Source organism: Gracilinanus agilis, chromosome 1, assembly GCF_016433145.1.
Source record: "Gracilinanus agilis isolate LMUSP501 chromosome 1, AgileGrace, whole genome shotgun sequence".
In the NCBI taxonomy this organism is placed as follows: domain Eukaryota; kingdom Metazoa; phylum Chordata; class Mammalia; order Didelphimorphia; family Didelphidae; genus Gracilinanus; species Gracilinanus agilis.
The window spans coordinates 333208282-333233815 of NC_058130.1; the positions used below are offsets into that span (position 1 = coordinate 333208282).

At 37.0% G+C, this 25534-nt stretch overlaps 1 protein-coding gene across 1 annotated transcript in view; it reads right to left on the reverse strand.

Moving 5' to 3' along the window:
- Positions 1-25534, reverse strand: part of MSH3 (mutS homolog 3) — a 206246-nt gene that overhangs the window by 103935 nt on the left and 76777 nt on the right. The window contains 5 exon segments of the mRNA XM_044662970.1: positions 5284-5332; positions 9895-9924; positions 19418-19428; positions 24282-24305; positions 25319-25329. Coding sequence (XP_044518905.1) covers positions 5284-5332; positions 9895-9924; positions 19418-19428; positions 24282-24305; positions 25319-25329 — 125 coding nt within the window.

Below are 25534 nucleotides of genomic sequence, written 5' to 3' on the forward strand. Positions count from 1 at the left end.
TTCTATCAAAAGGCTAATTTAAAGTATTATTAAATACCTACTATGTGCAAGACATTCTGCTAGAAAATAATCCTACTAGTAAGAAGCTTATACTCTAATATAGAATATATGTATAAAAGTATACTTAGCAAAAATAGTAAGTTAATAAATGCAAATGTGAGCAAAGCTACTTAGTTATTTAGTACAAAGGAGTTTGGAAGGAAGGACACTAGCAGTTCAGGAAATCAGTAAAGAGTTCAGGTGGGAGATGGTGTCTTGAGTTGCATCTTAGAGGAAGGGAGGGGCTCTGTTAGGTAGAGATAAGGAGAAATACATTCTAATAATGGGAGAAAGCCCCCTACTACTGGAGACCAGAGATGCAATATCCTGTCATGTGTTAAGAAGAGGGTAAAGGGGGGTGGGGTGGGGGGCAGGAAAGTGGCTAAGTGGATAGAGAGCCAGACCTAAAGACTGGAGGGAAAGGTCCTGGGTTAAAATCTCGTTTGAGACACTTCCTAGCTGTATGACTCTAGGATGGATGAATGAAGGGAGGAAAGAAGGAAGGTAGGGAGGGAAGAAAGGAGGGAGGGAAGCCTTCAAAGCTCATGACTTTGGCACAGCTCATCACTAACTCTGAAACCCACAGGGCAGGTGTCAGAAGGATGGTTATTCCACTCGGTTTCCCCTATGTGACTCTTTTCTCACTAGCATTCCCTTTTACTGAAATTATTGAAATCAATATCCTTACTTGGTCCCAGGGAAACACAGAAAAACAATACAGGCTAATAGCAGAGCCCCCCCCCAACCCCCATAACTCCTAGGAAATTCCCACCCTTATATGCCATAATATAGAAATTCCCCTAGACTTCACTTCACAACAAACTAGCATATAATGAGTTAATGTTAAGATTTTAAAACTCTAACTCAGATTCCCATATACAGGTGTCTGCAAAAACAGGCCAGAATAGTCCCCAAGTTTTCCCCCTCCCAGATCTGGTACACTACATATAAAAGAACAATGAATGAAATATGGAGAAATTGTCTCCCATGAAAAAGCCTGTACTTTCCCACTACTATACGTCAAACACAGCTAACACATTGTCTCTAAGAAAAAGATGGATGGTGAGAATGGATTTCCATGCCAACTTTATGTGTGATCTCAAAGTGTATAAAATAAACACAGCCCAAAAGCTGACCAGAGCAATCTTTATGATGCTCTGGCTGAAACTCTGATTACTCTCATTTGTATCAGCCATGTTGCCGACGCTATCCTGCCTCTGAGATTTTCCTGGACTTGTGGGAGCTTTTACCCCTGCAAAGGGAGGAAGGGAGAAAGGGAGGGAGGCCCGGTTTGGTTGGACCACAGGAATCAGGAGGGGAAATAATATCTAACAAGGCTGGAAAGATAAGCCACTGGGGTTGGCTGAACAGAGGAGGTGCACTTATCTTACTTTTCCTGCCTCAAAATGGTTTTTATCCCTATCTTCCATTTCTTTTTAGAACTTAAGTTCCTCAAGAATAAGGAATATGGCAATTAATAAATATCTGCTAAATAAATAAATAATCCTAGACATGTTAGTTCACCTTTGAAGTTTGGTTTCTTCATATGCAAATTTAGGAAGCTAAACTAGATTTTCTCAGAATTTCCTTCCAGTTTTAACATTTCATGATTTGATTCTGTATACCCAATTCAATTTACTAAATTTACTAAACTCTACTACATATAGAGCAATGTGCTAGGTCATAGAAATAACAAAATAAAAACAAAACAATCATATTCTCAAGGAATTTATAGCCCTCCTGGGGTAGGGTGGGACCAGACAGAGTGACAACATGTACATAATTAAATTTAACATAATATAAAGATATTAATGTAAAGAAATTTGGAGGAAGGGGAAGAGGGGGAATCAAGAAAAGCTTTACTTTGGTAGTGGCATCTCCATAAGGGGAGATAAGGGAACTGGAGAGGAGAAGGGGGAACATTCTAATGGGGGAATAGAAGATCAAGGCAAAAGCATGGAAGTGGGGGATGGAATATATTGTACCAGGAATAATTGGGCATTCATGAAGGAAGACTTCATGAGAGAGACTAATGTATAAATAGACTAAAATCAGAGTCTCAAGACTTGTAAGTGCTGGAAAGAGAGGGTATATCAAGGGAAGCATGGGTAATAGTCTATATTTGCTGAAGGACTAGTCTGGCTAAGCATGCCAAAGCTTGTCACCAAAAAGGTTGACCATTGAGTGATCAACTTTTTAGGCATGGGTATAAACCATTAAATAGTGTAAAACTTCAACGATTTAAATCTTAAAAGTTGAGCCATAGGTCTAAAAGCTGGAAGATTCACTCCTGATTAGAGAAATGCAAATTAAAACAACTCTGAGGTTCCACCTTACACCCAGCAGACAGGCCAATATGGCAGCAAAGGATAAATGTTGGAAGGGACATGGTAAAACTGGGGCACTAATACACTGCTGGTGGAGTTGTGAATTGGTCCAAGTATTTTGGAGGGCAATTTGGAACTATCCCCAAAGGGCTTTAAAAGATTGTCTGCCCTTTGACCCAGCCATACCACTGCTGAGTTTGTATCTTAAAGAGATAATAAGGAAAAAGACTTGTACAAAAATATTTATAGCTGCACTCTCTGTGGTGACAAAAAATTGGAAAATGAGGGGATGTCCATCGACTGGGGAATGACTGAACAAATTGTGGTATCTGATGGTGATGGAATATTATTGTACTGAAAGGAATAATGAACTGGAGGAATTCCATGTGAACTGGAAAGAATGCCAAGAACTAATGGCGAGTGAAAAGAGCAGAACCAGGAGAACTTTGTACACAGAGACTGATACATTATGGCACAATCAAATGTAACAGACTTCTCTACTAGCAGCAATGCAATGACCCACGAATAATCCAGAGGAATTTAGGAGAAAGAACTTTATCCACATCCAAAGAAAGAACTGTGGAAGTAGAAACACAGAAGAAAAATATATGACCAATCACATGGCTCAATGGGGATATGATTAGGGTTTTGATGTTTAAAAAGATCACTCTTTTGCAAATATGAATAGCATGGAAATAGGTTTTGAACAAAGATACATGTATAACCCAGTGGAACTACTTGTCAGCTCTGGAAGGGGGAGAGAATGAGGGGGATCATGAATCATGTAATTATGGGAAAATATTCTAAATTTTAAAAAAGGGAAAAAAGAAGGAAAGAAAAAGCTGGAAGTTAAGGTTAGAAATCATTCAGACCAACCTTTTCACATTCCAAAGGGGAAAACAGAACCAGTTCTAGATTTCAAAAGTTAATCCTGGGGACAGCTAGGTTACTCAATGGATTGAGGGCCAGGCCCAGAGACGGAAGGTCCTGGATTCAAATCTGGCCTCAGACACTTCCTAGTTATGTGACCCTGGGCAAGTCACTTAATCCCCATTACCCAGTCCTTACCACTATTCTGCCTTGGAACCAGTACACAGTATTAATTCTAAGATGGAAGGTAAAGGTTTAAAATAAAAAGTTAATACTTAGTAACATGATTTAAGGAGAGGAGAAGATAAAGAATATAGTCCTGCTTGGCGGGAGGGAAGGAGGGAGTAGAAATACTACCAAAGCAACATCCTTACATAAGATTTATGTGGCACTAACAACCTAATAATGCTCCTTACTAGCCAGTGATCTTTTTTTTTGTTTGTTCCTACAAAATTTTTATCATTTTTATAAATGTGAACATATACAGTCAATATTCAAGAAGCTTTCTGTTACAATCAGCTGCATCATCTATTCTGTTCCCATCTCTGCTCAGGTCAGAGTCTCATATCATTTTATCTCATACAAGAGTTTTAGAGTTGTGCCCCATCATTTCCAGTAGTTTCTGCTAACAAAAGACTATCCCTCTGGAAAACTCACAAGCCCCAAGAGCGAACAGACTGGCAAGGCAGCACAACAGGACTCAGCTCACCAGGGAACATAGAAGATAAAATACACTGAAGTCCAGACTGAAGTCCCTTGCCCTGAGCTGGTCACATGAAACCCACATACCAAGGGAAGAAAGGAGAAGTGCCCACAGCCTCCGCACAGGAGGTCTCTTTTTCCAGAAAAGACACAGGAGATCTAGAGTGTTATAAAAGTGGGCACAAGCTCATCAAGTCTGCTGTTTTAAGAATAGTAATTTCCTCAGAGTAGTGTTTAGCCCACAATTAGGATCTGTTCCAAACAGCCTCTCCTCAAACTGACATTTCTCACTCAATTGTGATTTTTTTAAAAATCAGAAATAGAATATTTTATTAAAAAACCCAAACAAACATTAGTGAGTGAAGCTGATAGAGTTCTAAAAAGCAAGTTACTAAAGAAAACAAACACAAAGACAATACAGTCTCAGATATTTACTAGTTGCATGACTCTAGGCAAATCATTTAATCTTTATCTGTCTCAGTTTCTTCATCTGTAAAATGGGAATGATAACACTATTTACCTCCCTGGGTTGTTGTAAGGATAAAACAATATTTGTAATGTCCTTTGAACATCTTAAAGTACTATATAAATATTAGCTATTACTATTATTTATTGCCTTTCTTTTTTGAAAAGAAATGTTATATTACCTTTCTTAATAATCTTTAGTTTATAAATCACTATTTAATCTGAGTTTTATTCTCATACTGAAATAAAATATTCCCTTGAAGCCTGAAACTTTTATGTTTTATAATCAAAAGGCCCTCTTGAACTATATTGACTGCATAATCAAGTCCAGTAGCTTCTCATTGCTTCTAAGATAAAATATATAATCTTTTGAAAACCCTTCACAATCTGACCACAATCTTTCTAGACTCCTTAGATATTAGTCCCCTTCAGTATTCTGTATTTTGTACAATCTGGCTTTCTCTTTGCTCCACAAAAGGCACACCCCATCCCCTGTCTCCACACATTTACAATGACTACCTCCCATACCAAGAATCCTTCTCTTCTTTCAAGATACAGCCAAGATTGCCCTCTCCATAAAGTTTTTCCTAATCCAAAATGCTAGTGGTCTCCCTCCAAACTACTGTATTTGTTTGTTTGATTTTATATATATATATATATACACACACACACACACATGCATATACATACACACAGATTCTTAAGGAAAGAACTATAGAATATATTCCTAGTCTTCCCTTTAGAATGTAAGCTCATTGAGAATTGGGATTATTTCACTCTTTGTATCTATAACCTCAGAATCTAGCATAGTGTCTGGCATACAGCAGACACTTACCAAATGCTTGCTGATTGACTGGCATATATACAGATCTGTTATTACAGCAGTTTCATCAAAGTCCTCTAAAGCCAAAATGATGGGATTTTCTTAACTAGCAGTGTTCAATACTGTCATTATCTGGTCCTAAATCTCTCTTTTTTTTTTTTTTTTTTGAGATAACACAAAGAAACTGCCAGCAAGAAAGGAAAAAAAGCATTTCTCCTGCCCCAACTCCTGGCTTTTCACCTTTCCAATGATGTGTCTCTTGGAAGATTTGTCAAAGGTAAAATGATATCACTGTTGTGTGTGTCTATCCAGTGACTCATGATAATTATCTATTGAACTGAGAAGTGATAACATTTGAGATAAATCAAGTTGAAGGTAAATGTGATAGTTATCAGGACAAGGGAGGAAAAGTCTCCTTGTACTTTTCTAATTCAAAATTAATCCCAGAAAGAAAGTTATACTTTCAAAAAGTATAAAGAATCTCTGGGAAGGGATTTTGTTCAATGATTAGTACATGAAAGATGTAATAAACTTGGTAGAGGAAATTCCTTTGGTAATAGATTTAAAAAAAAACACCTTACAGATATTTAGGGATAAGGCTTTGCAGAGAAAAAAACAACTGTATTGAGCAGGTCTCGGCTTTGGGAAAATATAAAGGAAGTAACCTGCCAACTATATCCAGAGATCAAAGGTAAAACTATTTGACAAATCACTTGACTTAAAAGTCAAGGCCATTCATGCAACCAAAGTCATCATATAAGCACTAGAGGGAACCTATGTGAAGGGGGAAAAAAAATGAGTGTAGGTACAGTTATGTGTCCTGTAGCTATGTCTTAAGATTTTATGACAATCATTATATTGAGAATAACACAATAGCCAGGAAGACAAAGAAAGTAGTCTTTTGGTATAATCATGTGGGAGAGACTGATCACTACTTCCATCTAAACAGGAAACTGCATTGTCATCTAGAAACAGAGGATGACAATAAAGGCATTACTGCTGAGTGGTAGAGTGAGGTACTTGAGGATGTTCTGAGAGCATTGCAAATTCTCAGGGCATGAAATGTAGACACTTGTCATTTTCATTCCAAAAGCAGGAAACAATTGAGTGGAGGTTTCAGACGTGACAGTGATTATTCTGGATCATTCAAGACAAGCTGACTAAATATGAATATCACCACAGTCCTTCACATTTAGAAACAAAGATGCTACTGACAGTAATCCTTTCTGTCCATGAGTGACTATGCTTCAAAGGTCCCATATTTAGCCTTTTTCACACTAAGGAGATGAGTAGCTCATCCTTTCATCAGAAACCATGTCTGTGCTGTTCTTCATGACTGTTTTTTGTGCTGATTTTCCAATACTTCAATAATTTCAGTGAGACAGCTTTGTTATAGAAAGCCATACCTCAAATAAAAAATATGTATGTATGGGAGCTCTTATACCTTTCTTTAAGTTAAGATTCAAATTGTTAAGCATTTTTACCTTTACATCAATTTGCTGCAAAGAGCTATACCTTTGGATATGGATAAAGCATAGCCTAATGGGTAAAGTGCTGTAGGTATAAAGACTAATATGACACAGACCCTTTCAAAGAGCTTACATTTTAATGGGCAGGTAGAAGGAGGAAGGATATTTACACAACTAATATCATATCATATAATACTTGATAAGTCTGGGACAAAATATTGTGAGAAATGCAAGAGTACTTTCAGTTCAAGGGGGAAGGGAGAAGTGAAATATTTGAGAAAGGTTTATTGGAAGAGATATTACTTCATTTGGACCTTAAAGGAAGGAAAGAACTTCAAGGGGGGGAGGGGAAGGGAAGAAATTATGGCATATATTCTAAGTCCAGGAAATTGCATGAGGAGAGATTGAGTTGGAAAATGGTAGAAAGGCAATTGTGGTTCAAAAAAGAGAATAACTTTCATCTTGGAGAAAAGGAGTCTCATCCATGAAGGGGTACCTGAAGCATTTCCTTAGGAGGTTTAGAACTTTTGGAGAAGGAAAGTCTCAGAGACTCTAAATAGGAGGTGTAGTAAATACTCGGAGGGTCACTAAGACTAAATCTAAAGCAATCCATTCTTATTAAGTCATTTTTCCTGGAAGGTAGAAGCCCTAAACAGCTACATGGAAGAGGCCTCTCCTTTCTTAGGGAAGTACTGATTAAGCTTTTGAGAGCTATGATATCTAACTCTAATAATCAGGGTTATGACGTCAAAGATGTTGCTTCAATAGTCCATTCCATAATTTAACAATGCAAGATGCCTGGAGATGATATGGAAGATGGTAAAAGGCCAACTGCCTTAAAATGGAAGCAGTTACGTATAAGACAGATAGGAGCACAATCATCCCTTGCTACATCATGGTTCGTTTATCTGGCTTTGCTGTATCATGGGTTTTTAAAAAATATATATGTAATTCTGTATCAAAGAGTTTTCACTATATTGAGACATTTTGCAGATGTATACCAAACTGTACACAATGGAAATGCAGGACGCCACTACCACTTGCACAAATTTGCCAACATTGAGATTGTACACGGCACAATATTGGCTAATGGAATGAAAGGCGACCAACCACAGCACTGTGTTCTGTATCCTGAGCGCTAATGGGCTCAGTGTTTATAAGGGAAAGGTTAATAAGAGGGTGGAAAAGATTTATAGGAAAGTGGGAAGGGTTTATAAAGCCTTAAAATATATAAATAATAAAATAAATATGACATAGGTACTTTGCAGATATTCACCTATTCTGTTCTCTGGAACATAACTACCGTGACAGGTGAGGGATCACTGGTACTTGAAGTCAGGAAGACGTGTGTTCAAATCTAGCCCCAGACACTAGGTAGCTGTGTGACACTGAGCAAGCCATTTAACATCTTTCAGACTTAGTTTCCTGAACTATAAAATGAGGGTGCTGGAGTTGATGGCCTTTAAATTTCCTTCCAGCTCTACTATGATCAAAAGAAAATCAGTGCCTGAAAAGAGTACATGGGGTGGGATGGTGAGGTGTAGGAATTCCAGGTTTGCATTTATTGTGCCATGAAAATCTTAAGTTGAGCAATTTGACAAATGTGGGCTCTGTTTATACTTACCTTGTTAGGGAAGTACTCAAACCATTTCTATCACCTATTTGCTGAACTTCACAAATACATGTCGTTAATACAATCATCCGACTTTCATATTTTAGACTTGTTCTATATGGTTTCTCTTATAACTGTGAAATTTTAAAACCCACATACAAGGCCTTCCAAAGTTTTCACCTGGCCTTCATTCAACAAGTCCTCAAAATCCACCTTTTTCCTTAAAGCCTTTCTATTAATGGTGCCAATGACTTAGAGCAAAGATTCCCATTTTTTAATTCAAAAAGACTTGTCCTTAAAAGCAGCCTCCAAATTTACCAATATCCACACCTGCAACCATGTTAAAGGGGAGGCATCCCACAAAGGTAGCTGTGTACCAACAACCATAAAACATGACACATAGAACCTTCCCAAACTAATTCAAAACTGACTACTTTCCAGCTCTCCTGAGGAGTTAACTGCAGAGTTACACTTCTGAGGAAGACAAAGCAAGGGATACACTTGAGGAGGAATTCTGCTCATATGGTATCTCATGACTAAATTCTTCTGCTTTCACCTGGGTTGACTTGTTTCTTTTGAAGCCACTGTCCTTTGCCCCTCTGCCATTTAGATTTCTCACACTTCCTACAATAATCAGCTCAAAGCTACCTGAGGCCTTTCCTAATATCCCAGCTATGGGTGCCTCCTCCTCCTCCTCCTTTCCCTTTCAAAATTACCTTTATTCACTTGGTATCTATTTCTGTGTGTATATGTGTTTCCTTTGGTAATACTGCAAGTCTTTTGGGGACAAAAACTTTCTTTTTGGTCTACCTTAGTACCTCTGCATGATGCCTGGCATCTATTTTGATAATAAATGATTGATTGATTGGTCCAAAGTCTCATCATTCACATTCTTGGTCATCTTTTTGTCCCATGTCAGTTGTTTCTTTGTCATCCTCAGAAAGGTATCCATACAATTCATTATGGCACTATGGGGCTAATCATTACCAAATATGACAACTCTCCTATATATACACACTCAAATCCATCTGATTATCAGTAACACTTGTAATTTCTCTAAGCACAGCTTTTAGAAGCAAGAGATCTCAGAAAGGAAAGGACAAAAAAAAAAAAAAAAAAAAAAAAAAAAAAAAGAAAAGAAAACAGATTAAGCCCAGCACAAGGACTGACTCACAAGATTCCAGGCAAGTGATCACCTAAACACACCACCTTTCTCCACAAGTATGTGTGTCATCATCCCTGATTCTTCTATAGTCTGAGGCAGTTAAGTAGTACAATAGTGCATTGAGCCTAGAAACAGAAAAACCTAAGTTCAATCCAGCTTCAGACACTTACTAGTTGTGTGACCCTGAGAAAAATCACTTAATCTCTGATTATCCGTTTCCTTAACTACAAAATGGGGATAATAAAACTATACCAACTCCTAGTCGGGGTATTGTGAGAATCAAATAACATCTGTAAAGTGCTTAGTACAGTGTCCAGCACATATAACATATTAATCCTATAGAAATGCCCCTTCCCTTTCCTCCATTCCTGTTTCTCCAAGTGTTAAATTACTTAGGGAATAATTTTTCCTTTATTTTAGACCTTTTCTTCTGCCTTCATCTCACCTGGTCTCTTGTTTTCTGTTGTCAACTCTCAAGTTTGGGTTCTTCACTCCTCTCCAGTCTCTCTTTGTTTCTTTTTCATGGCTTATAAATCATTCAAGCTTTCTTCACACAGAGATGCCACCTATGCCCCATAAACAGCTTACTAGCAGCACAGGAACTATAGCTACAGCCAATAAAAGCTTTCAGGGATAAGAGGGATGGATAATTTTCCCAGAAAGCAGATGAGAGGCATGAAATTTTAGTAATGTTGATAACTGACAAAATGCAAAGGCTTTTCTCAGCATCCCATCAGATGTTAAGAAAATGTGCAAAGCATTTAAATGGTAATCAAAATACTTGTTTCTATTCAACAGATGGATACATTTTAACTACTTCTGCCAAAAGAAAGGGAGTTTTCAAATAATATGATCAATGAGAATTGACAATTATCAAATTCACATACTACAATGCTTCCCACTAGGTGACCTTTAACAGCTTCAGGAAAGTTACAATGCTACCAAACACTTTTCCTAATGAGATAAATTTAATAAAAGTTTAATTATGTTAATATCCTACCAGTGGAGTTTTTCTATGACTTTATCAAGGAAAACTGTGGTCTCTAAAAGGATTAAAAATTAGTATCTCCCAGAGGGCAGCAGAGAGGTACATTTATGTAAACTGCAATGAGGAACTATGAAGTCAAGGTCACTGAAGAAATTTGGAAACAATAAAGGAGATGACTGGGAAAGTGGTAAGAATGAGGGTAAGAAAGAGATAATGAATTTCCAAACCACATGCTCCACTAATATCTTTTTCATGTCCAGAGAAATTGAGGAATGACCCCAGAAGACTGAGTGACCTCCCTCTGGGCTTACAGAAGACATGGAAAAGGAGAGAGAAGGGCATGAACAAGAGTTCCACAAGGCAGGCACAGATGGGTTTCCATCTGTATCAATGGTATCATAGATCCTTATGAGTATCTAAGTTTAAGCATTCAGCTGTTTCAATTGTGCCTCCAAAGAGTCCTTTAAAAATTAACCATGTTTTAAGCTGGGAAGACAAGATCTAATATAGCTCCCTTAATGTAATATAATTATATGACTATCTAACTCATAACCACTTCCACAAAATTTCTGCCAAGAATTCAAGATGTTGGGACACATTTTTCTCCCCGTCTTAGGAACTCAGATTATTTATAGGAAGAAAAGATTCTTCCTATAGGGCAGTGGTCTTCAATTGGAGAACAAGGGGACAGACCCTGGCAGCCACCTGAACCCAAAAGGATCGATCACAGTTTTGAGCCCAATAAGGTATGTGATCAACCAATTAGAGCAGGGGTCAGCAACCTTTTTGGCCGTAAGAGCCATAAACACCACATTTTTTAAAATGTAATTTCGTGAGAGCCGTACAGTGCTCACAGTGCGCGCTCCTGCAACAGCGCCTGAAAAAAAATTGACTTTATGGCTCCTGCAGAAAGAGCCATATCTGGCCCTCAAAAGAGCCAGATATAGCTCGAGAGCCATACGTTGCCAACCCCTGAATTAGAGGGTAGGAAAGTGGGTTGCAATCCGTGCTTCCTGAGATAGTCAATTGTGGGGCATGTTTCCAACACAACCATACCTACTTTTCTCCCATTGCAATTCTAAACTTTAACACTATCCCTTCCCACAGTTGCACAAGTTCTTAGCTGTCATCTTCTAAGACAGGCATAGACCCCCCCCATGGGGAAGTCATAAACTAATCCTAAATAGCTAATAAAACAGAAAAGTATAGAAAAGGAAAAAATTTCAGATACTTCAAGGATTAATGACTTTGCTAGTATGGGTCTCCCTCAACAGATACGGATTTTAGCCCCTCTTTACGTTTAAAAAGAAAACTCTTGTGAGCATCTGTGCCTGAAAAATTCATCACTCTCAGGACACAATTCTAGCAAACAAGTTGCTCTGATTCAGTATGTTCAGATGGAACCCTTCATCCCTAAAAATGTCCCTCCTCAAAATTTCTCTATTTCTCTTGAAGACACAACATCCTTGCCATCTATAGAGAGCCAGCTCCCTATATGGTAGGGGTTCTGAGTGGCGTTTTGCGGCGTCGGATTGTTAAGACAGGAAAAGAAAATGAGAACAACCAGACTAGTGGTTAGCCCATGCTGCTCCAAACTCTGTGGGCTTTGGAGTTTATTATATACTGATTTCAAACAAAGAACACAAAGAAAGAGTCCCAGCTGTGAAGGGGTTACAAATCATACACAATCCATTAAAGTCTAAAAATTAGAGATATAGGTGACAAGAGCCAAATTCCAACCACCAATTAGTAGGGGTTAATTCTGGGAGCAGAAATATATTTCATGGAGAAGTTTACTAATTGCATTCTACCTTGATTTACAGATCTGCACCTGGTCAGATAGTCTGGACTAAATTGTCTGTCTAGACTTTGTCTAAGTAATATATTTTTTAGGGTTCAGGCCTCTTAATTATTAAGGAGAAATTGTTAACTCAGTAGCTGCTGGTCTGATTAAGGACTCAAAGCTTTCCAATAAGAATATTGAGAAAGGTGGGGATCTAAAATTGAGTCAAAAGAGGAGCCTCAGATTTTTACCTTAGATGGCCCATTCTATCTGCATCTGACATGCAGTGCAGAAAAATCATATACACAGTTTTACTTGCCGATGATTTTGTAATGGGATCCAGATAAAATATCTATTACAGACTCTGTTTCTCTAAATGACTCCTAATAGCCTCTTGGAGGGGTCAAGTTGTTTTTGGATTAACCTACCTGCTGGAACCAGAGCTTTTCAGGGCTCAGGTGACCAGAACCAAACACAAAGACTGCCTCAGCCTGGATTGGTCACGTAGGGAATCCAGATAACAGGCCCTAAATTTGACCCTATTTCTCCAATGGCCCTCTACATCCAATGGCTCTCTACAGCCATCCGTTTCAGGTCCAAAATCTTGTACTTTCCCCTCCATTCTTCCCTTTTATCTATCATTCAATAGATCTCTCTGTCCTCTCAACACACAAACACAACACATTTGTGTGGAATGAGATTCAGTGTGTAATTCTCAGAATAGTATTTGGCTTGTTGTAATCCCAATTTTCAAGAGACCCCTTAGTATTGCCATTCCTTAGACTAAAACTGCTCACCCCACCCCAAAACACAAAACTTTTAGTTTTCCTGACCTATTTTCAAAAACCTTGAGAAGATTTTATCTGTAGCCTGGGAAATTTGCCAACTCTAGGAAGAGGAGTAAGATAAGAAAGAACAGGTAGTTTTGGTTGTATCTTTTATGGTCCTAAGCTGGGAATCCCATGATAGTCACAGGTTTTTCTTGAACATGGGGGGTCTTTAGAGGTACATAATGTTGAAAACCACACATTCAAGACCGTGAATATCACAAATCACCCTTCTGTGGGATGGACAGAGGGAAGGAGGAGAATCTTGTGTCAGGATTATTATAAAAGTCTGTTATTGTACCTAGAAGAAGAGTGGACATTTTTGCCCCGAGTAAGCTGTTTGTGCAGGGAGAATCCTTTTTCCTCCCTTTCCCCTCCCCCTTAACCGTCACCCTACTGTCTTCAGTTTTCTCAAAATAAAGTAGTTTTTCTCTGTCAGCATCTTATCAAGTCTCTTGTCTGCTCATTAGAGTGATTCATGGAGGAACGAGCCTCCAAAGAATTTCACTCCACACATATTTTACCTTAAAATTTCTCAAAAAGATCTGTTTCTTTTCATGGCTTATCTGAACTATGACAATAGGCTACAAATAAGTCACCCTTCATTCATTTTCTGAAAGATCCACAAGGGAAAATGCATCTTACTATCTGTGTGTCCTTTCAGGAAGTCACTTGAACTTTCCTTGGCCTCCACTTCCTTATCTATGTAATAAGACAGTGGAATCAGATGGTCTCTCAATTCCTTCCCTGTGCTCTAAAATCATGATTCTATGAGCCATTAGAGAGATGGTAAAAATAACTTTCCTAAGACACAAGCCTGATCATCTGCCCCTACTGCCACCCCAGTAGCTCCTATTCCCTCTAAGATAAAATAAGAATGTCTTATCTTGGAAATTAAAGACCTCCACAATTTGGTTCCAATATATCTCTCTAGATATTTCCCATTCTTTATCATTACTCTGTGTTCCTGTTTAGCTTACTAAAACATGCCCCTAACAATATTACATCTCCATTGTCCTCTCTTTGCACAAACTATCCCCTCTACTATTCCTGAAATGTATTTCCTCTTTTCCCTCAAAATTCTCTGAATCCAAAGCCTCCTTTAAGGCATTTCAAAAGTCTTATGAAAAGCTGTTCTTATTGATTCCCACCTCTAGTTAGTATTCTTTCTTTGCTCAGATTACCCTGTATTCACATTTATTCAGCCACCATTATCCCACAATCCTCTACACAGTAAACTCAGTGAGGATATGGAATGTTTCAGGTTTTTGTCTTGGTACAATTTCAGCCAAGCCCTTAGCACAATACCTCACAGATAAAAGATACCTAACAAATATTTATTAAACCCAAATAATTTGTTCTGCCAAAGGAAATCTATAATTTGCTCATTGTCTTCAAATAACATTTAGTAAAGTGAAATCACATCACAATCAACTACAGGAATTCTTGTGGGGAGGATCAAAAAGTTTATGATAAGATTCTGTAATAATAACTGTTGCACAAATTAGGAAAAAATCTTTACAACAAAAACTTCTGACAAAGGATTAATTAATCAAATTTCTAAGGAGCTAAATCAATTGTACAAAAAAATCAAGCATTCCCCAATTGATAAATGGGCAAGGGACATGAAAAGGGAATTTTCAGATAAAGAAATCAAAACTATCAATAAGCACATGAAAATGTGTTCTAAATCTCTTAAAATTAGAGAAATGCAAATCAAAACAACTCTGAGGTACCACCTTATATCTTATATATATTAGGAAATGAAAATAGAACTAAATGAGGCTTTTTCTAACCAAATAACTTCAATGTGTTCAATTCTCTAAAGATCAGTGTTAAGACCAATCTTGTTCATTAGCTTCATAAATGACTGGGGAGAACAAATACATCATCAAGTCTACATAGGACACTCTATTTTGCTTGACACTGAAATGGCAATTGCCAGAGATAAAGAAGATTGTGCAAAGCTGTATAAGTTATGTGAAAGCATACATTTTTTTAAAAAAATAAGTTTAAATGGGGGGCAGCTCAGGGGCTCAGTAGATTGAGAACCAGGCCCAGAGACAAGAGATCCTAGGTTCAAATCTGGCCTCCGACACTTCCTGTGTGATCCTGGGCAAGTCACTTAACCCCGACTGCCTAGCCCTTACCACTCTTCTGCCTTGGAACCAATACATAGTATTGATTCTAAGACAGAAGGTATGGGTTTTTTTTAATAAGTTGAAATGAAGATCCAAACAATCTTCATAAGATGCCTCTTGTCAGATGTAGCTGAAATAGCTCCACATTGGGAATTAGGAGACCTGGGTTCTAGTACCAGTTGTATGGTCTTAGGCATGTTTGTTTATCATAATATTATACATTTATATACAACTTCTCTGGATCTCAGATCCTCATTTAGAAAATCAAAGGAAATCTAAGGTTCCTTCAAACTCAAAAATTCTATGAGTACATAGTTCTACATTCCTTGGGGAAAAGGATCAATGGATTATTATAGACCATTTCCCACAGGCAAAAGTCCACCACTTTGCTGTGGTAAAATTTCTGGACATTATCAAGGAAATTATCAGAAACAATACAAAAATTATAATTTCATCCTTACATAAAACATTGATATTAAGTCTGATATTTGAAGTGAAGTGTTCTGGTTGCCATATTCCAATAAAGATAAAGTTTTTAAAAATCAAAGACTAAGAGGATGAAAGCATTTTTTTCTATATGAAGCCAGACTAAAATTTTAGGGCTCTAGATGAAAAATAAAAGATAAAAAGAAATATAACTGAACTTTATAAAATCATAAAAGAAAGTAAAAACACAAAAGATCTGGAAGATACATTCATCACCTTTTGATCTGTCAAAACAGACAATCCTCTCAACAAACATCATGGCATATTTGACTCATGAAGTAGATAATTTTACTCTCCCATAAAATATCCCTTGGATTCCACTCCCTACCAGAACCCTGGGGTTGGCTCCAGTAAGTTATTTCTTTTTATGCTATCTCTAAAAACAAAAAAACCATCAAAAAACAGATATCTGAGTCATTGACTAATTTTGGCATTGTTCTCTAGATACTTACAAATATTTTAAAGGTATCTCAACTTTTTTTTTCCTAACACAGTGCTATCCTTAATTATAGATCATTGATTTCTTAGATACTTGCTTATTATAGATAAATGATTTCTTAGATACTTGCTTTAGATATGTTATAAGAACCAATAAATCTTAACTTAAAGACTTTCCAGAGCATTTTAATGGGCTGAGAAAACAAACATTAACACTATAAAGAAATTAAGGAAACTAATTTAAAAGCTCAGCAGAGCACAAGGAGTAGTAGTCTAAGGGATGGAGCACAGTTGATAAAATAAGTTTGGGCTAATTTGAATACAGGTTCTCCCAAAAGTCTTGGTGCAGTTGAAACTATTAAATCTTAAAACTTCCATTAAGGAACCAGTGGAAATGTACGTCGGCTATTGGGGGGGAGGGAGGGGTAAGGGGGTGAATGGGAAAGTAAGAACATGAATCATGTAACCATGGCAAATTTTTCTAAAAAATAAAAAATAAAAAACTCCATTAAGGAAGACTTTTTTGGGTCACACTGTATTTTAAGTAGGTCTATGACTTATGATAAAAGTAGAATATACAAAATACACATCATATTTTCTGTCCACTCTACCTGAAAGGTGGGAACTCAGAAGAAAAATGGTTCTGCAGAGGAATACAGCATGAACATAGTCAACTAAACTCAATACAAAAATACATTAAAAACATGAAAGAACATGAAACCCTAAAAATGAAAAATTAAATCACATAAGTGTTCTGATACTGTATTTCTCCCTGGATGTTCTAATAAAACAAATTAAATAATAAAAAATTTCCTAGTAGATTTATTCATATATCTGTGATGACATAATTGTTTAATCTTATTATATGTAGGATGTTTGCATGCAGTTATCTTGTTGAATTATGCTATAGCATCACATGAGTGAAGAATTGCAGAAATCATTGGAGTATTGAGTCCCTTTACTCAAGAAGGTCTCCCTTTCCTCAAACAATCTCCTTCTAAAATAAAAATCTAGGGGCGAATTCACTATCCAAAATTCAGATAAATCACACCACATAAAATCTGATCTTTAAGCCTTTTATCATCTCTTGCTCTGTAATGATATTTATGGCATGGAGGTCCTAGCAGTTAGACCAAGAATTCTACTTTTATACTTATGCCACACTGCTCATATAAGGGAAAGGGCTGCAAGATCCATGGCAACCCCAGCTCTTAGGACTCCCAGACTTTGCACTCACCTTCTCCCCCTTTCCCTTGTCAGGTCAATTCTAAATAATTAAGGGGGCCTCAAGTACTTGGTCACTTCCATATTCCCCAATACTGCTTTTTTTTCCTCATGTGAAGTCCTAAACTCTGGCTGAAGTCATTCTCACTGCATATGCATGCATGCAGTGAACCAAATACATCCCACTCTCTCACACTGGGAGCCTTCAGCCCTTGCCTCTTCTCCCGTACTAACATGCTCAAGGGTACCACACTCAAGTCAACCTCAGAAGCACCAGCACACTAGCTTCTTCTTGACATCAGTGGATCCCACTAGAGCAGTGATGGGCAAACTTTTTAAACAGGGGGCCAAAGGAAAGGAAATGCTCATCTGTCAGTCTGTTTCTAAGGCAATTCTTTAGAAGTTTCATTGTATTGTATCTTACTCATTGTATTCGTCAGATTAGAAATAATGTTGCCCAGCTGGAAAGAACATTCAGGGGGCCGCATCAGGCCCATGGGCCATAGTTTGCCCATCACTGCCCTAGAGAATTGAGATTAGCCATGGGCAATGAACAGAAATGGGGAAGGAATCCTTCCACAGAAGGACCCGACTTACATCTTTTCTCCCCTCTCAGCTGCACAATATCTCAAATTCCTCTGAGTTTTAAATCATCAAAGTCTTTGTACTGTATGGTTATAATCAGGAAACTGACGTTTTTGAGGTAGGCTAAAGGTTTCAGTCATCACTATCATCAAAAATACATCATAAACGCTCACTCCTCTATGCAGACTAGGCCAAGAAAGCCCTGGATTAGTCTCACAGCTGGGATTATAGAGCCAGAAGATAAATCCTTCAAATATGTGAAGTGTTATAACATGGAAAAGGGATTAAAGAATAACAAAATGTTAAAAGTAAGAAAGGAACTAAAAATCATCTGTACACAAAAATAGAAATATTGTTTGGAAAATAACTTGTATGTCCACCTCAAGAGAAAGAACTGATAAACAGAAATAAGCAAGACACATTTTTATATATACATAATCTTTTTGTGAAATGATACCTTCTTTAATGGGGAGAAGGGAAGGAGGGAGGGAATTACCTGGGTATTTTAATGTAACGAGGAAACAAATAAATTTAAATTTTAAAAACATCCTCATTTTACTGATATGGAAACTGAGGCGCAGAGAAAAATGAACTGCATAGGTCAAAAGGCAGTAAGTAGAAGACTCAGAACTCAAAAGCAAAGCTTCTGGTATTAAGTCCAGGACACTTTCTATTATAGCTCTCCTTGGTCCCAGAGGACAAAAGTACAGCATAGACATAAAGATACAAGGAAACAGATCCTGACTTAATATAAGGACAATCTTTTTCAAAAAAGAATAAACTACCTAAGAAGGCAACAAGCTGGAGGTTTTCAAATGAAAGCTCATAACCAATTGTCAATCAGTAGTCTTATTCAGACTCCCATCACCTCTCACCTAAATTATTGCAAAAACCTCTTAATTGGTCTCCCAGCCTCTCTATCTTCTTCCATCTCCAATGCATCCTTTACTTAATAGCCAGAGTGATTTTCCTAAAGCATACATCCAACTGTCATTTCTCTGCTTAAGAAGCTTCAGGATGCACTTGCCTTTAGGAGAAAAATGCAAATTCCTCTATTGAGTTTTAAAAGTCCTTCATAATCTTGCTCCAGCCTGAATTGTCCAACCAGGACAATTATGAATATAATTATATTTATTATTATATTAAATAATGATGTAATATAACTATAATATTATGATATAGTATTAATGTAACATCATAATATAGTCAATAATAATAAAAGCTAATATTTACCTAGCACTTACTATGTACCACACACTGGACTAAGCGCTTTTAACAAATATTATTTTATTTGATCCTCATAACAACCTTAGGAGATAGGTGCTTTAAATAATTATTCCTACTCTACCATGAGGAAACTGAGGCAAACAGAGGTTAAGTGGCTTGCCCAGGGTCACAAATGCTAAATTTTTAAAGTGCCAAATTTGAAGTCAACTCTTCCTGATTCTAAGTCCAGCACTGAACCCTATATACCATCTAGCTGCCTATCAGTTGGTAGGTGGTTGGTTGTCCTTCAAACTTAAAGAGGACCAAAATGACATCACTATGGTGATGTTTTTTAACTTGAGCATAAATTGGATTTAAGTGAGTCAGAGTTGTATAAAGTTGTCAGTCTTACTCTTCCAGAGTCATTGATGTCTAGTGGCAAGATAAAAGTCAGCCAGGAATCAGTGGGAGAGAAATAATGGAAAAATACACTGAGAAATTAAGATAATGTAAAAACAAAAGATATTAATTTAATTTTCTGTAAAAAGGAAAACCGCTAAATGCATGTAGTCTAATCCAGCAGAACCAATAGGAAAGGGTCTTACTCTTACAAAAGAAATGAAAGGGAAAAGAAAGTATGAATCCCAGGGTCATGGCTCTCAAAGGAGAAGCTCCTTCCCATTCCCTGGACAGTGGCAGTGAAATGCCTAAGAAATGACAAGTAATGTATTAAATATAAGTTGAATATTGTTATAGGTCTGGAGTAGAAATAACAAAATCCTCTCAGTGACCCTCTAAGACTATGAATTATGAAATACCACAATCTCATAAGAAACAAAATTCCAGGTGACCAAAAGGACAATAAAAACATACATGATATAAGTTGGATGAACTGCATTACCAATGACATCTCATGTAAGAGGTAACATAAATCAGTCAAGGACAAGTATAACTAAAAAAGTAAATGGACAGAGTACATAGTAGTGGCGAAAGACAACAAATGAACAGACTGAGGATGCACTGAAACCATGAAACTTTTAAAGAACCATAGGAAAACTTCTAATATGTCTTGGATTTCTTCTAGTAAATTCAATTAGATTTACTTAAATATCTATTAAGCACCATTCTACATGCCAGGCATTGTTCCAGGTCCCAGGGACACCAAGAGAAAAAAAGAAATCATCCTTTTCTTTAAGGAGACTTCATTATTATAGGATATATGGAAAGCCAAGGACAAGAGTCTCACAAGATGAGAAGCTATACATAGGTTATTAGGCTCTACTGGTGGAAAGAATACTCATACTAAAGAAATCATAGACCTACTGAAATATTTAAGTTTAAGTGAGTTCACTACAGTATTATGAGGAGTTTTCAGCTCTGCCTTCTTTGGTGGTGCCATAGCTGATGACACCTCAGAGCTGATTGTTCTCTTCTGTCTATAGTTGCTTCTCTATTGCCTACAAACACACCCATGACATCCTCATCTTCAAAAAGATCTCACTCACTCCATACATCCTGCTCACTATCATCCCATATCTCTTGCTTTTTGTGGTTAAACTCTTTGGGAAGACCAGGTAGGCAGAAGAGTAAATGAGCCAGAAGAATAAATTTGACTGAGGTCAAATAAGGCTTCATATAACGTTGTCCCTTCTATATTACAGAGGTTAAGGGCATGTTACCTCCACAGTCTGAAAAACTCATGAAAAATTTTTGGGGCCCCCAGGGAAGAAGTCTGAATTTTTTTCTTTTTCTCTGATTAGTTGTTTACAGGGCCTTTTTGTAAATTTTTGGTTAAGTATGCATTTCTAAGTTTCTAAACATTTTTCTGTGTTGTTTGCAGGCCTTCATGTGTCATCTGTGGCTTCCTCAAAACTCTTAAAAAAAATAAATCCCTTTCAATTTCTTATCCTGACCTGTGATAGAGCAAAGCCACAATGGGGAAAACCAAGAAGGGGAAGGGTGTGTGTGTGTGTACACTTTCTGTGTGGCCCCAGGTAAGTTATTTATCCTCTGATTGCCTCAGCTTCCTCATTTGTTAAAAAGGGATAAGAAGAGCACTTACCTCAAAGGGTTGTTGTAAGGATAAAATGAGATAGTATTTATAAAGTGTTTAGCATAGAGTCTATTACCTTTTCAGGATTATTGCTAAAAATTATAGATATATTCTATCTTATTCTCACTCAAACTCAAGTACCAAGCATTCAAATTCTTCTGTGGAGAGTGCAACTCCAATGGGCTGTCCACATGGCCCAAATGCCTAAAAGACTTGTACTTGATCTAGGACAGAGCCATCCAAACTCATACTAGATTAGTCACAATTGTAGACACTATACCCTGATCCCAACAAGATGATGTCATTGGTCTTTTTACAAAAATATATTTATCGTAGTCCAAACCTATGATTTTATTGATTAGGAAACTCCCAGTAAAGAAACTCTCTTTATCAATATAGAGCCACAACCATCCTACAATTTAAACTCTCAAGGATTTTCCTGAGGCACTGAAAAGTTAAATGATCTGCCCAGGATCACGCAGCTACTGATGATTCCTCACCTGTAAAATGTGGATAATAATGGCACCTGCCTCTTAGGATTATTGTGAGGATCAAATTAAATAACTCTAAAACACTTTAGCACAGGGCCTGGAACATGGTAAGCACTAAATAAATGTTAGTTACTGTCATTATTATCATTATTATATGAACCTTCTCCTCTTTCTGACTCCAAAATGGCTTTCTCTTCACCAAACAAGTAGTTCCCATTTAGTGGTTTGTGAATGAATTGGGAGTTTGCTATAACTGTTCAAAGGATTCATACTAAAAATGTGCTTAAACAGTAAATACTTGCTCAGTTGTATTACAAATCTATTTTTTCTCTATGGCACACATATACATGTTTGAAGCATTATAGGTCCATCTTTGCAGAAGTTCAAAAATGCTGTAATCTTGTATACAATGATTTTGGTGTCCGTGCAGAGATAGGTGTATGCTACACCAGAGTAGCTCCCACACCCCCATTTTGTCACCCCATGATGACCATCAGCTGTATAATTACACAACCAAGAAGCTAAGGAGTATCTATATTCTTGTAGCACAAATGGCAGACTGTCTGCAAACCATAATCCCCAGGCATGCACATCTTGAGATCATCACAGACCATTACAAACATTCTGCAGAAACAAACCTGAGATGGTCTCTCATTGCAATGTTAAAATTGCTTTTCACTTTTAAGTTTGTCCTCTATTTATTTTAGTATCCTTCCATCTGACAGGTTTTTTAATGAACTGGTAGGGAACCCTGGTTAAGCATTCAGTGGAGTTCTTGTGAGAGTACAGCCAGTGGTAGAAAAGAAGACAGTCCCATAGCAAAACATTCTTTCCTTACAAAACTTAGTTTTTATATAAATAAATTTATGATTTCATATAGCACTTGTTGCTGACAAGTAGCAAAGTAAATATTTATATCATAATTATTAGCCATTCATGTTCATTGACTAGTTAGTTAGGTGACTAAAAAAATTGGATTTCCATCTTTCATCAAGAGTCTGTGAAATTCTACCCTTTTCTACCGTATATTTGCACAAGTAGATGTTACCTCCTTATTCTTCTTTTAAATCAAAATAAAGAAATAAACTCAATGTGAAACCAAATTTAAGACTGCATATGTCTGCCTAGTATTGAGCTAATTTTGCAAACCTTCATTGAAGTAGAGTCCAACATCAAAATTAAGTTTACTTATGATTATAAAATGAAGTAATTTCACTAAAAATGTTATTTATATTCTACAAAATTTAGAATTTAAATTTAGAAAATTTAGAAAAATAGAAAAAAAGGAAATTTAATGTCTTACAGATGATAGTATATGAAGCCTTGATATCTTTTAATTCTTACAGAATGTCCTACATTAAATATTTGTAACAATTTATAATTAGTCTTATAATTTTATGGATCTTCCATAGTTAAACAGCAGAAAAAATTTTATAATTTATAATAAATATTAAATCACATAACTTTTATTTTGGAGCTTTGGGGGCAAGTTATCATTATAGTTATTGTAAGCACTTAGTGAATAAATATGAAAAGATTATGAGTAGGATATAAAATTATCCTGGAGACCTACGACATTTTTTTGGTTGAAATAGATTTGAAAAATAAAAAACACTGGAAACTACTGCACTGCTTCATATTGTCTCTCATTTTCATAAATTTTGATACATTCATATGTTTATTACTAAGTTAATAGTCTCCCTAAGATATCTTGCTCCTCAACAAATCTGAGACACAACAGTTGATAGGTGCAGGTTACTCCCTTCTCCAACAGTCTCCACAAAGGTGTTATAATGCCATCTGGCCCAATGTAATAAACAAAATAATATACAAGTATACAGATTAATAGCAACCCAAAAATCCTTATTTAAAGAGAATTTTAAAATCTGATAATTATAACAGATATATACCACAGATGGCTCAAAATTATACCCATCAGTTGAATCAACCAGGAAAATGAGTCTTTCTTACTCTGGATAATTTTATGTTCTGTTTAGGTGCCTAGCCACCCAAAAATAAATGATTAAGTAATAAAATTGAAGTCCAAATTGGTTTAAGGCTCTGGGTAGGAGCAAGTCTGTGATGAGAAAGAATAAGACCCAGGAAAACAGACTGGAGAACATGAACAGATGCCTCTTATTCCTCAAGAAGACAATTTCTGCTAATGGGAAAACATGCACAGGAGTTACATATAACTAACTCTTTATGGTCTAGGTCAAGTTACTTTAGCTTTACTGTTATTACTGCCCATAACCAGAAAAAAGAACAGGAAGATATAAGCCTCATTCAGGCCTCTGATCTGGCAGTCAGAGGAGGATATTAAAAAATCAACAGCTTCAATTACTGTATTTCTAGCCAATCCCTCTTGAACCTACGAGCCAAGCCAATAAAGATCTCTCAGGTACTTTTTACCAAATCCTACAGTAAGATTAATCTTCATTAAGGATTCTAAAGATTCTCCAAAAATAGGCTCCATTTCATTCTCAGTGAAAAGAAAAAAAAAAACAAAAAACCATAAACAGCAGACTGACTTTGCTGCTGTTGTTGAGGCATTGAGTCATGTCCAAATCTTTATGATCTCATGGACCATAGCACACTAGGCCCTTCTGTCCTCCACTACCTGCTGAAATCTATGTAAGCTCATGTTCATTTTCTCCATTATACTATCTATCCACCTCATCTTATGGCATCCCCTTTATCTTTTGTCTTCTATCTTTCCCAGTGTCAGAGTCTTTTCCAATGAGTCCTGTCTTCTCATGTGGCCAAAGTATTTAAGCTTTGGTTCCGGTATTTGTCCTTCCAAAGAATAGTCAGAGTTCATTTCAAGTATGGACTGATTTGATCTCGCTGCTATCCAGTGGACTCTCAAAAATCTTATCCGGCACCATAATTCAAAAGCATTGATTCCATGGGGTTCAATTTTTCTTACAATCTAACTTTCACCTTACCATAAGGTAAGCCATACCTTGCCATCGAAAAAAACACAGCTTTGACTGTCCAGATCTTTGTCAGCAATGTGATGGCTCTGCTTTTTAATATGCTGTCCAGATTCCCAATGGTTTTCCTCCCAAGGAACAAGCATCTTTTAATTCCAAGATTGTAGTAACTGTTGGTAGTGATCTCTTTGAGCCCAAAAATATAAAATCTGGCACTGCTTCCATTTCTTCTTTCTCTGTTTGCCAGGAAGTAATGGACTACATACCATAATCTTAAGTGTTTGTTTGTTTTTTAATGTTAAGCTTCAAGTCAGCTTTTTTTTTTTAACATTTATTAATATTCATTTTTAACATGGTTACATGATTCATGCTCCTCCTTTCCCCTTCATCCCCCCCCACACACCCCCACCCACGGCCGATGCGCATTTCCACTAGTTTTGTCATGTGTCCTTGATCAAGACCAATTTCCAAATTGTTGGTAGTTGCATTGGTGTGGTAGTTTCGAGTCCACACCCTCAATCATGTCCACCCCGACCCATGCGTTCAAGCAGTTGTTTTTCTTATATGTTTCCTCTCCTGCAGTCCTTCCTCTGAATGTGGGTAGCATCTTTACCATAAATCCCTCACAGTTGTCCTGGGTCATTGTATTGCTGCTGGTACAGAGGTCCGTTACATTCGATTTTACCACAGAATGTCAGTCTCTGTGTATAGAGTTCTTCTGGCTCTGCTCCTTTCGCTCTGCATCAGTTCCCGGAGGTCTCTCCAGTTCGCCTGGAACTTCTCCAGTTTATTATTCCTTTTAGCACAATAGTATTCCATCACCCGCATATACCACAGTTTGTTCAGCCATTCCCCAATTGAAGGACATTCCCTCCTTTTCCAATTTGTTGCCACCACAAAAAGC